This window comes from Selaginella moellendorffii, unplaced genomic scaffold (assembly GCF_000143415.4).
Source record: "Selaginella moellendorffii unplaced genomic scaffold, v1.0 SELMOscaffold_69, whole genome shotgun sequence".
NCBI lineage: Eukaryota > Viridiplantae > Streptophyta > Lycopodiopsida > Selaginellales > Selaginellaceae > Selaginella > Selaginella moellendorffii.
Genome location: NW_003314330.1, coordinates 590,088 through 603,101, shown reverse-complemented (window position 1 = coordinate 603,101; position 13,014 = coordinate 590,088). Strand labels below are relative to the sequence as shown.

Here is a 13,014-nt window from a genome sequence, read left to right as displayed (position 1 = left end):
TCTGTTAATAAGGGTAAATGTAAACCATGAAAAAGACACTTTGACCTATATTCCATGACCTTTATGGATTATGTGCATGAGAATAGAAGCACTCCAATGCCAACTTCGCTCCCCTATCCCAGCACAAATGAATAGGGTGGAATATGCCTTTGTCGTGAAGGGGTCTGCTCCTCTGATGGAGCAGCCTGTGTTTTGCCGCTTGGATGATCATCTGCCCTATCATCACCTGAGAGGTTCTTCAGCATCTTAATTGCCCCCTATCCGTGCTCCATAGCTTATCCATGTTGCTTTGTCCAGCTCTCCCCACAAAAACCATTGCTCTCAATCTTGAGGAGGGACTCCTGCGACGCTCCACTCACTGCAGATTGCAAGAAAACAAATGGAGCCATGCGTGTTTACCCTCAAACTCTCTCATTGACGCAGGCTCCAATTTGCGGCCGTAAGAGAGACTGTAAAAACGTCGAGGTTCCACCTTTCCTCCATAGACTTTTACATTCACAATTAACAACAGCATTTGTTTTACCTACCATTGCCTACAACTTTTACGATCAAAACTATTTATCATCACGAACTAGTGTTGAGAGTGGGATTAGAACCCCCTTCGGAGTAAAACCTTAATCCAGTGCCTCAGCTTTGTTCTTTTTCTTAATCTAAAAGATTGATTTTAAAATCCTTTCAACCTTCCACTGCATGAGGTTGTTAATGTTAAGGACATTGATACATGTGGTAAGCTTCATCTAAAAGAAATGTTTTATAAGAAAAAAATTACAAACTTTTAAGGTGCTGAGGGTGGGTTTGGAATGTTAAACCCCTGAAAAAAGAAGTTGAGGTTGCTGGGTCTTGCAATATTGTAAGATCCATGCCAAAAATTCTTCATCACAAACCAATAACCAGCTTCAGTGAAATGGTTGCTATCAAAGTATAAGTAATCCTTAGGATTGTTGCATATGAATTTAATGTATTTATTTTTGTGATCTGGCTTCCAATCATGTTTATCAGCATCCCCACAAAATTCTGCTGCATTAAATGGCCCCCCACCGCAACATGCCTTTTCTGCTTCTTTGAAACCTAGATGAACACACACAAATATTAATGAATAGAATGGAGAGATAATTAGTGTTTCTTACCGTATTTTTCAGGATTCCTTAGCACGTTCATTATAATTGGAGATGGATTTAATGTTGCAATGTTCAAGTCACGATAGTCATTGTGTAACTTGACAGCAAGATTCAAGAGTTTAGTGTTATATGAATCCACAAGATTGTTAATAATTCCTATGCAGCCCTCTGGAGTTAAATTGGTATTCCTGCTTTGTGCTGATACTGCTCTCAAGTTAGGAGTACACCCAATTGGTGGTGCTAGCAGAATTATGATATGCTTAATGCCATAATTGTAAATTTCCTATAAATCAAAAGAGAAATCCAAAGGTTTTGAAGTTAGTGAATGTAATACTTGAGTACCTGAATAGCACTTGAATATGCTTGTATCATCTCCTGGAACAAGAATGAGCTGGGAACAGCATTAGCAATATCATTAGCTCCCATGCTAAACAATGCCACTGAATTGCGCAAGAGCTGGTTCGTAAACTCCACACCCTTCCCTTTTTTGTACTCATTTGTGACGTTGCGAAACTGGCGCAGCTGCTGCTTCATTGAAATAACTCCCTGATAAAAAGAATGAATCAAAATCAACTAATTCTGAGGGGAATACAGGAGTATACGTACTTGATGGGCATTCGTTTCATCTAACAAGCCTGCACCGGCAGATGCAAAGTTCACACCACTGGAAAAGTTGGCGCCAGGCTCGAGGAAAGGTGGCAACAATGGAAGGCCTAGTGCTTGAGCCAGGAAATCAGCAATCGTTCTACCATCCGTCCAACGCCCTGTTGGCTTGCTGAAGTACGTCTTTCCATATGGTGGAATTGCGCTAACAATCTTGGAGCCCGGGATGTACGTGTTCTGTCCTCCATCTAACGCTGAGTCCCCAAAAACAAACAGGCCTTGTACTGGAGGATTCGTGCTAGCAGCTTGGGATATCGAGATGCATGCAACCAAAACAATGACAAGAACCCTGAATGCTTCCATCTCTCAACTAGAACTTCTATCTTACTTCTACGATTGTGGTATTCTCCGGTTTTATAATATGGAATAGATTTCCTTGTATGGAATAGCCATGTATGGCATGGCCATGTTCGGTAAAAATGGTTTCTGATAACCCAATCAACGCTTATTATAACCACCTTAACCAGCACAATCATATAAATTTTGGCTACATAGTAGTCTTGCATTTCTTACTCCTCACCTCAGTGTCATATCGCTCAAGAAAAAGTGAAAAAAAGAGATTTTTCTACACATGATCCACATCCATTCTCTCGACATCCCGGTCGCAGTACTCGACCAGTCTCTGGAGAACCAAGTCGGCATCAGCGTCGTGCTTCACAGCGACATGGCACGACAGCAAAACTTTGCCCATGGTCACGGACCATATGTGGAGCTCGTGAACTCCCAGGACGTCGGGATGGGCGAGCTCGAGGCCGCTTGTTTCTTCCTCTTCCTTGATTTTCTTTGTTCTTCTCAAGGAAGGGAAGATCCAGCCAACCAAAGAAGAAGAGAAGCATTTTTTTCTCATTCAATTGCTCCACTGGTTCAAGACATCTTTCAAGTTAGTTTGTTTGCTGGCTCTTCTTTCCCAAATTTCTTTTTTTCTGAAAGAGCTCTGGATTTGCAGGTGGGTGAATTCGGTTCATGCTGATATTAATCTAAACTTGGGCTGTCATTGTTTGATTCCAGCTTTAAGTATGTTTCCCTTACTAATCTTACAAAATCTACCAATACGACTCTGCCAATGCCTCAATCTTGTCCAACTTGCCTAAGATAAAGAAGAAAAAAAACTTGGATTGATAAAAAGGCTTGAGATGTTGAAACATTGAGCCTTTAATTATTGTTAGTATTATAACTTTATTTAGGTTAGATGTGGAATTTTCTAATCCAGGATGGTTGTAACTTACATTTTCACTAATTTCTAATTTTTAAAATCTGTTTAAGTGAGTGAGTTACAGAATTCTTTATATTTTATGATAAAAAATCGCTCTAACCAATTTAGACAGCTGTTATAAGTGGGAGTGTTTAAGAATATTTTAAGAATATTACTATTTGGAGGGGTTCCCTCAATCTATCATAATGAGGGAGTGCCGAACTTTCTGGGCTGCCAGATCTAGCCAATGGCAAGCGTCAGATAGAGGTAACTGTAAAAGGGTTATTTTTTTAACCACATCTTAGCAAATAATCATGCTAATGCTCTCGGCTAATGGGAGGCAGCCAAGCTGCTTGGGGCGAGGGAAGAAGGTGTTGCGACACATGTCACATGCAAATGTATTGACCATTGAGCAAAGAAAGCATTATGAAGAATGCATCGCCATTGCTATTCCTGCTCGGTGATTGCTTGCTGGCTATCTAGGGATGCAACAGCGAGGAGAGCAGGCTGGTATGGCACAGCCACACATTTTCTCCATTGTTGATTTTTGGGGACTGATTGATGGGATCACACTTAACACCAAGGCATTCCAGAAGGCGATCGATCACATTGGCAGCTTTGGCGAGCTGGGAGGCACAACAATCAGCTCACCAGATGCTTCAATCTCACAAGCCACATGACTCTCTTCTTGGAACAGGACGCCACAATCCTCACCTCCAAGGTAAGAGAAGAGTTCTAGCATGGAAAATAAAAAGTGATTTTTTTCTAGATTTCTTTGCTAGGATCCTTAAGATTGGCCTGTACTTGATCCCTTGCCATTGTATGGGCAAGGAAGGCTGATCGATTTCATCTGCGGATACCCAGAAGTAGCACCGGAAGAGGGTGTAATTTCTGAGTTGCGATGAGAGGCAAGGCATGTATATCTTCGGACCAGCCGGCACTGGAAAGTCCACCATGCCGCTGTGAGATACCTTTCTCAGGAAGGCCGCCACATGATTTTCCTTGATGCTCAAAAGCCCTGTGAGAATTTGGAAGCAACTTTGTTATGGAGACTTGCACAAGAATTCCCTGCCACAGCCAGCCTTTCAATGATTTCTAAATGTGTGGCCTTTCTGATACGTTCTAAAGTAAGAGTTATGATTGTAGTGGACGAAGGCAATGTAATTTTAACGAAGAGTGGTGCTGTTGCTTTGCTAGCTAGCCTAGTGAATGTATGCAATGTAGTTTTTTGTGCTTCACTCTTTAGTGAATGGAATGGAGTGATTTACAATCCCAAAACCCATTTCGTTGAGTTGATAGATTATGGATGTCTTTTAGTGGCATCATCAAATCAAAATCCTAAACTAGTAGAGATTTAAATTTTGTTTAACCGGTTACCCAAGAGAGTGAATATTTTTTATGTGAATAACTTTATTTTTAATTATTTAAGAATAAAATAATCAAATTTACATAAAAATATTCTTTTCTATAAATTATTATAATATTTGAATAGTTTATGTCAAAATTAACTTTTATAATTTAATTTTTACATTATTTACAAATATAATAAGAAGATTATATTCTGTACAGATGACCTATCTAAATATCATTAAAATATATAAAACTCAACACTAGGTGATGGTATATCAAATGTGGGTTGATTTAATTTTATAAATGTGTAAAACCATAATTAAAGCTTCAAGTGTTAATACAAAAACATTAAACAACTTTAACAATAAAGTACATATTATATTTTTATATATAGCCTTAGCTATTTACAATTTAACTCATTATCAGAAAAACTATGATAATATATGCAGTATTTGATTAAACAATAGTATTTTAAAAAATAGTTTACTAACCATGTGAGGGCCAAGTGTACGGCTACGATGCTGTATACTAATATTAGCGTAATGGAATTTTGGTAGCCGTCGAATTGGTTTCAATCCGGACCACTCGCTCTTGTATATAAGCTAAGGTTTTTAGGCTAATTGATATGCACATTTTCTATATTCCTTTCCATATTCCAAGCACTCACATTGGTGGAGGTGAGACCTTTGATTGTCCCTGAAGAGTGGTTGAATTTGGGATTTTGGTTTAGATTTAGCTTTTTCCATTTCTTTTCTTTTGTTCTTCCCTTAAGGATTTTGGTTTAAATTTAGTTTTTTGCATTGTCTAGATCTCGCTATAAGCAATTAAATTTTCCATTCTACTTTAGTTACTTAACCACACTTCCAACCATTTAGAGGAGTCTCACTCACAACCTCCGTAAGTCCTGTTTTGAACCGAGGGACTTGCTAGCCCCAGGAATGGCATCCATGCCACTCAACCATTGCGCTTGGTCCAAGTGCTCCATGTGTCCGATCCTATGACTGACACCCCAAGGTACCATTAATATATCAGCCTGTTACACTAAGGCTATGCCCCTTCACCTTGGTTGCACCGGTGGTCTAACACCATCTATATCACAGTCTCGTCTCTCAAGGACTGGGCCATCCATCTATGAGTGATCATCCCAGATCCACTCCTTAGCATCCTTAGGATGCACACAAACATGGGGATTAGCCCTTTCCAATACCCTTTTTCCAGTCCCCACCAAGTCCCTCTCTGTCCATGGCCGTGTTTGCCAACACTGCCAATGGATCAAGGCCCACAGGCCCAACCATTAAGTCTTGCTATCTTTTGGGACTTCTTCACTATGTAACTATGTCCTTGGTCGCCATACCAGAGGGCTACTCCACTTCCTTTCCACAGTCTGAGACTTTGGGACAACATTTTGGAACACCGTGGCCCTACGCGGGCCTCATGGGTACTCTCCCCGCCTTCCGCCTTTGGGTGCTCTAACCATGGGCTTAGAGCGAGGTTCTATTGAGCCACGCTAGGTATCCAAGTAGGTAGTGCCACCCACACTTAGACTGGGAGCATTGGCCAGTTGATCTCCTGGGGGAACTAGAGCCGGCTCTTGAATACTTCACTAAACTACCCCACTTGTCGGTCTGTATTCACTCTAGTCTTGGACTTCCCAGTAGTCAGCTCATCACCCAACACCTAGGTACAGCCTTCCTGGGCCAAACTGACCTTTCCTAGCCAAATTAGCTCCACTGCAGTCCTCCCCCTTACTATACTTTTGGAGCTCACCAAACCCCTCAGGGTCTGGGAGACGAACGCTTTGGGCTTTCACCCTCTCAGACTCGAACTCAGACTCGGACTTGGACTCGGACTCAAGCTTGGGCTCGGTCTCGGCCTCGGCCTTGGTCTCGGTCTCAGCTTCGGCCTTGGTCTCAGTCTCGGCCTCGGCCTTGGTCTCGGTCTCAGCCTCAGCCTTGGTCTCGGTCTCGGTTCCAGTCTCGGTCTCGGTCTCGGTTCCAGTCTCGGTCTCAGTCTCGACTTTGGACTCCATCTTGGGTCCATCTCGGACTCCATCTCAGGTCCATCTCGGACTCCATCTCGGGTCCATCTTGGGTCCATCTCGGACTCCATCTCAGGTCTGTCTCGGACTTAATCTTGGGTCCATCTCGGGTCCATCTCGGACTCCATCTTGGACTCCATCTCGGGTCCATCTCGGGTCCATCTCGGATTCCATCTCGGGTTTGTCTCGGACTCAATCTCGGGTCCATCTCGGGTCCATCTCGGGTCCATCTCAAACTCCATCTCGGGTCCGTCTCGGACTCTTCCTCGTGTCATGTTTTGGTCCTCTTGTGTCCCTTTTCTAGAGACTCACTCATTGCTCACTTCATACTTATTCCTTGAGCACTTCATTAGGAGTTCCACTCTAGCTCTCGACCTTTCAAGTCGGAGCTTTTAGTCCACACGTGTTACGCTCATTTGGCTTTCGCTTCGGCCACTACCATGTGGCACCCTTTCGGCTCCACTTTGGGGCCTAGGGATTTTGTGTCTCACAACTCCACCACCCATAAACGAAGTTTGATGTCCTCATCAAATGATAAACTATTTTATAAAGTAATACCAACATGTATTACCCTTTCCATTCTTGGCACTTCACCAATATTCATCATTGGTTTGATACCAAAGGCTCACCATGCCTTGCCCATCCTTTAAGGAGCATAGTCTCTCCAACTTAAAGACTGGTTGGACCACTTTTAGTGGCTCTTAATTTAGTTCTCGCTAATTTGTTAGAAACACCGTCTCTATCTCAATCCCACTACTCCTTCTCAGTAACGGTTAAAAAACGGTTAAAAAACTTTTTTGCATTGTCTAGGCATTAAGCCATTGCAATTGCAAAAAGAGCTTCTTCATTCAGTATTGTTTAGGCTCAAAGCCTCTACAATCATTAAAAAGATCTATTTGTGATTCCTAGTGCTAGGCATGTTTGGAATTCACAAGTGATTTTTGCATCGATATAACCTTTGCACTTTGGAACTTTTGCTTTTGACTTCTCGAAGTCAATTTCCTAGATGTCTCCAACACCTTGCATTGCACATATTGTGCAACTCCACTTCCTCATCCTAAAAAGTTCTCTACTTGAGGGCATTATCATCCTCTCTTTATTTAGTGCCATCTTGGGCACTAAGTTCTAGTTATTATAATTTGTGCTAGGCCTGTCCATGGCCCTATTATTTGGCTACCTTACCGCTCCTTCCTTTGGAGCTTCCACTTTCGGCAAATCAGAGCAATTGGGAATCCATCCTTGGAAACACATTGCCTTTCTCACAATTCGTTAGCACACAACACATTAGTGTTTTTGGCCTAACTTTGCCTTTTGGATTCTTTCCCATGATTCCCATAACTCTTTTCTTAGCCACTAGTCTTTTGCTCCTATCCTTGATTGTTGCACCCAGCAACATCAGATCACTACCTCCATTCTCAAGGAATCCTTTCGGTTCCATAGCAAAGACTTTGCTTTGCCAAGGCTAAAGGGTGTTTACCCCTAGTATGTCTCTTTATCATTTTCTGCTATAGCTTTGTTTTATGCCATGGGTCTTTTATAAAGACTACTTTCCTCAGACTCACTATGCCATCATATGGACACAGCTTATTTCCCTTAGGTGCTCTTCCCACTTGGTCATCTTGACCAAGCCACACTATCATAAACAGTTCAAATTAACACTTTGAACAAGGAACTTCATTCCTTACCCAACCAAGGACCTTATCCTTATTTAGCCACAAGATTACCTAGTAATCACACTTTGGCACCTTAACAGAGTTGCCAAGAGGTACTTGGTCTTCTAGACCTTTAAGTTGTTGAGCATGACCCCGAGGGCATCCCCCACACTTGGCGGTGCACCCAAGTCAGCCCTTACGGCCAAGGGTCCATGGCAACTGAGATTAAGTGTCCCCATCTCACTCATCACATCCTTGGTGCCACTTGCACCAAAGTATTCAAGTTAGATATGCCAAGCTTTCGCACTAAGCAATTTAACCATGCATCACGATTCCGAGGCATCCCTCGCTTGGCAGTGTGTCTAAACTAGTCTCCTCACTGAGAGTCCATGACCACCGAAAAATGAGTGTCCTCATATTCCAAACCATCACCACGCCTTAGTGATTTGGGACTCGAACCCAAGCACTTGAGGGTCGGGACTCGAACCCAACCTCTGTATATGCATCTACGGAAGGCATCACACAAGATGCCTGGCATGACTCCCCACGCTGGTGCACCAACATGTATTTAAAGCGCGTTATAGATCACAGCTTAGGAACCTAGTTCCTCCGCACTGCCAAGTCCTCTCACTTGGCAAGTTTGTGATCATGCATGGACTCCTCCATGCTCAGCCTCATGGGCCGCCCCCTTTTGAAGTTAGCACCTTTGACTAGGGGATTTGTTCCCCTGACTTGCCAATCTCACTTAGCAAATTATCCGGCCACCGTAACATGGTTCATGCATAAGCGTGAAAGTCCTTAACCATCGACTTTCGTTCAAAACCCTCTCTTTGAACACTTGGGAACTACTTCCCCAACCTTAATAGCCTCGCCTCATGGCCAGATTCAAGACCACGGTTCTGTTGTGCCACTCTGATTTTGCACGCTCTAGGAACCATTTACACTTGGCTTTCTAGGTACTTATCCACCTAGAATTGTCTTTGGGAACTTTTAAGGAACTCTGTTCCTTAACTTGTTAAGGCTTCTCTTTTGCAAGCTCCCTACTCACCATATGGTCTAACATGGATAATTCCACATTTTAGACTCTCCATAGCATCGCAGTTGCTAGCAACAACATCCTTGAGCACTCTCTTGATTCTCCACTCCCGATTTGTATAACCACTGTTAGTTATGCCCTTCGATTTCTATGGTTTAGTTTCATCCCAATACTACTTGCCTTTTGGCCTCATATGCTTCCTTTGGTTATTCTCCTCCAAAATAAGAGGATAACTTTGCACCTTCTACCATGCCTTAACAAGTATTTATAGGGATGAACCTACCTAATATCTGATCGGACGAAAATCAGATAGTGTGTGGGTGAGTGACTGTGAACAGATGGCATGCAAGGCAACATATGAGAATCCCAAGTGAGACCAATGGTATATCATGAGCTCGAGTGAATAGAATTTAGGGAGTGATTCCTCAATCTGGGCATGCTCACCTTATAATCCCACACACCAGGATTCATGTTGCTACTTATGGGCCTCTATATGCCCATTATTAGCCTTCCCAAAATTCCATTTTGGCTTTGTCCAATTCGAGTAGATAGTCTTTTCCCATCTCTGCAACCTTGGATGTTTGGATAGCATCTTCTATCCATCAGTCGTTAGGGACTTTGTCCCTTAGGCCTTATCTTTTGCCCTCATGACACCAAACACCACCTCCTAGTGTTTTAGAGTGTTTGGGTGTCCCAATGATGGCCTCTCTAACAATGAACATTCCCTTTATGATATTGATTTACTATATCGCAACATAAGCAATTCATCCCCTATAAGGGTATATCTAACTTCCTTATCCCAATAAAAAGTTTTAGGTCCTTTTACTAGTTTAACCAATTATTTTGCACCTTTTGCTTAGTTGCCTCATAGTTATCAAGTCCTACAACTCATTGTTGGTGCTTCCACACCTCTATCATTATTTGGGTCACCACACTTTAATTGTATGTTTTCCAGCTTAAGTTATGCCATTCCCATTTCCATTGGGATTCCTTTGAAAGGGGTTCCCATGAACTCACCAACTTGATCTCAAGGCAACATGCCTTAGCACATTCGGTGTTTCTACACCATTGGCTCCACGAGCTTACATCTACGACACTTCTTACTTGTGTCTAGGTCTTTGCCAAGACCAATCCAGTCATTTCTCATACCAACTATTCATTAGCACTGCACCATAGTGTTTGCATACAACTCTGCGCCAAAGTTGTTTCTTCTAAGAACACCTTTCCCACGACTTTATTATGGTACATTCTGCCACCCATGAGATACCTACTGTTTTTATACTTGGATCTTACGATCCTCCCCATCCTTCGTGGGGCACCATACACCTCAATCTAAATGTTTTTCTCAATTCCTTAGGACCATTCTTTGACTCTTCTTGAGTCATCCAACATTTTTGGACTTTCGTAAACCAATGACCCGTAAGGTCTTATTTTTGAAGTGTCAGCTCGCTAGAATACAACTTCATGCATTTATGTCCTACTCACAAGGACCATCTTTGCAAGTGTTACTCCGACACTTGATTTGTTCTCTTGAGGCAACTTTTTGCCCTTTATGACCACTTGTCCATGTGATGAGAATATCAGCTCATCCTTTAAGTACACCCCCAACTCCTTGGGTTGTTCCAGCATTTATTAGAGGTAGCCCCGGCTACCATTTCAAGGACTTATGTCCTCTTCTGTATTTGACCTCCCATGGTCATCAATTCTGGTCTCAACTTTATGAGCACCAACCTCAACTATATGAAGGTAATCTTGTGACTCCTTTATTGTTTTAGAGTTTGCATCTTTCCCGTGATCCCAACTATAGTTGTTTACCACAACTACATTAACACGTTTGCTTTGTTAAACGCTCATCTGAATCACATCCTCAGCTCTCTGAGGAAACTTTATACTGTTCCCAAGATCCCAAAGTCATTCCCTTACTGGCCTTTTTCCATCCAACACATTATGCACAAGTTCACACATGAACTTGAGTGGAGAGCCATGTCCTCTCAACATGCTCCTCCTCGAGGATAGGTCCACACCTAGGACCTTCCAATTTCAATACAAGTGGTGATATATTTAGCCACCAATAAGAGTCTGACTAAGGAACAACTCCGATACCAAGTTGTAAGCGACTAAATTTTCTATTCTACTTTAGTCATTTAACCACACCTCCGACTAATTGGAGGAGTTTCACTCATAACCTCCGTAAGTCTTATTCTGGACTTAGGGACTTGCTAGCCCCAGGAATGGCATCCATGCCACTCAACCATTGCACTTGGTCCAAGTGCTCCACGTGTCCGATCCTATGACCGACACCCCAAGGTACCATCAACATATCAACCTGTTACACTAAGGCCATACCCCTTCACCTTGGTTGCACCGGTGGTCTAACACCACTTGCATCATAGTCTCGTCTCTCAAGGACTGGGCCATCCATCCATGAGTGATCATCCCAGATCCACTCCTTAGCATCCTTAGGATGCCCACAAACATAGGGATTAGCCTTTTCCAATACCCCTTTTCCAGTCCCCACCAAGTCCCTTTCTGTCTATGGCTGTGTTTGCCAACACTGCCAATGGATCAAGACCCACAGGCCCGACCACTAAGTCCCGTTGTCCTTTGGGACTTCTTCACTATGTGACTATGTCCTTGGTCGCCATACCAAAGGGCTACTCCTATTTCTTTCCATAGTCTGGGACTTTGGGACAATATTTCAGAACACCGTGGCTTTATGCGGGCCTCATGGGTACTTTCCTTGCCTTCCGCCTTTGGGTGCTTTAGCCATGGGCTTAGAGCGAGGTTCCGTTGAGCCACGCCAGGTATCCAAGTAGGTAGTGCCACCCACACTTGGATTGGGAGCATCGACCAGTCGATCTCTCAGGGGAACTAGAGCTGGCTCTTGAATACTTTACCAAGCTACCCCACTTGTCGGTCTGTATTCACTTTAGTCTTGGACTTCCCAGTGGTCAACTCATCACCTAACACCTGGGTATAGCCTTCCTGGGCCAAATTGGCCTTTCCTAGCCAAACTGGCTCCACTGCAGTCCTCCCCCTTACTATACTTTTGGAACTCACCAAACCCCCCAGAGTCTGGGAGACGAATGCTTTGGGCTTTCACCCTCTCAGACTCGAACTCGGACTCGGACTCGGACGTGGGCTTGGGCTCAGTCTCGGCCTCGGCCTTGGTCTCGGTCTCAATTCTGGTCTCGGTCTCGGTCTCGGTCTCAGTCTCGATCTCGACTTCGAACTCCATCTCGGGTCCATCTCGGACTCCATCTCAGACTCCATCTCGGGTCCATCTCGGACTCCATCTCGGGTCCATCTCGTACTCCATCTCGGGTCCATCTTGGACTCCATCTCGGACTCTGTTTTGGACTCCATCTCGGGTCCATCTCAGGTCCATCTCGGACTCCATCTCGGGTCCGTCTTAGACTCAATCTCGGGTCTATCTCGGGTCCATCTCAGACTCCATCTCGGGTCCGTCTCGGACTCAATCACGGGTCCATCTCGGGTCCTTCTCGGACTCCATCTCGGGTCCATCTTGGACTCCATCTCGGGTCTGTCTCGAACTCTTCCTTGTGTCATGTTTTGGTTCTCTTGTGTCCCTTTTCTAAAGACTCACTCATTACTCGCTTCATGCCTGTTCCTCGAGCACTTCATTGGGAGTTCCACTCCCACTTTCGACCTTTCAAGTCGGAATGTTTAGTCCAAACGTGTTATGCTCATTTGGCTTTCGCTTCGACCACTACCACATGGCACCCTTTTAGCTCCACTTTGGGGCCTAGGGATTTTTTGTCTCACACTCCCATTTCCTTCTTGCTTTTTGTCGTTTCTCTTCTTTTGCTTTTTCTTTGTCCATCTTCATGGCAGATCAGCAATCTCCTCCTTTGACTCTAGAGCGGTAGTTGGTACAATTGCTTGATGCTATGCACTTGCAATTGAACAACCAAACTCAGTTGATGGCGGCATTCACGACATGT

The 13,014-nt window shown here is 43.6% G+C and overlaps 1 protein-coding gene across 1 annotated transcript; it reads right to left on the bottom strand.

Annotated features, from left to right (window-relative positions):
• Positions 1 to 113: 113 nt before the first annotated feature.
• On the bottom strand, positions 114 to 2,084 carry LOC9653511 (GDSL esterase/lipase 6). Its single transcript, XM_024659537.1, has 5 exons — positions 1,725 to 2,084; positions 1,461 to 1,664; positions 1,128 to 1,215; positions 1,009 to 1,068; positions 114 to 226 (listed from the first exon to the last, which is right to left on the bottom strand). The coding sequence occupies exons 1-5, from the start codon at positions 2,082 to 2,084 to the stop codon at positions 114 to 116; spliced, it is 825 nt and encodes a 274-aa protein (XP_024515305.1).
• Positions 2,085 to 13,014: the final 10,930 nt, after the last annotated feature.

Coding starts and splice junctions, on each gene's coding strand:
- LOC9653511 (XM_024659537.1), bottom strand. CDS start 2,084: ATGGAAGCATTCAGGGTTCTTGTCATTGTTTTGGTTGCATGCATCTCG. Junction 1,665..1,724: donor ATGAAACGAATGCCCATCAA/GTACGTATACTC, acceptor TCTTTTTATCAG/GGAGTTATTTCAATGAAGCA. Junction 227..1,008: donor ATTTAATGCAGCAGAATTTT/GTGGGGATGCTG, acceptor AGAACCTCTCAG/GTGATGATAGGGCAGATGAT.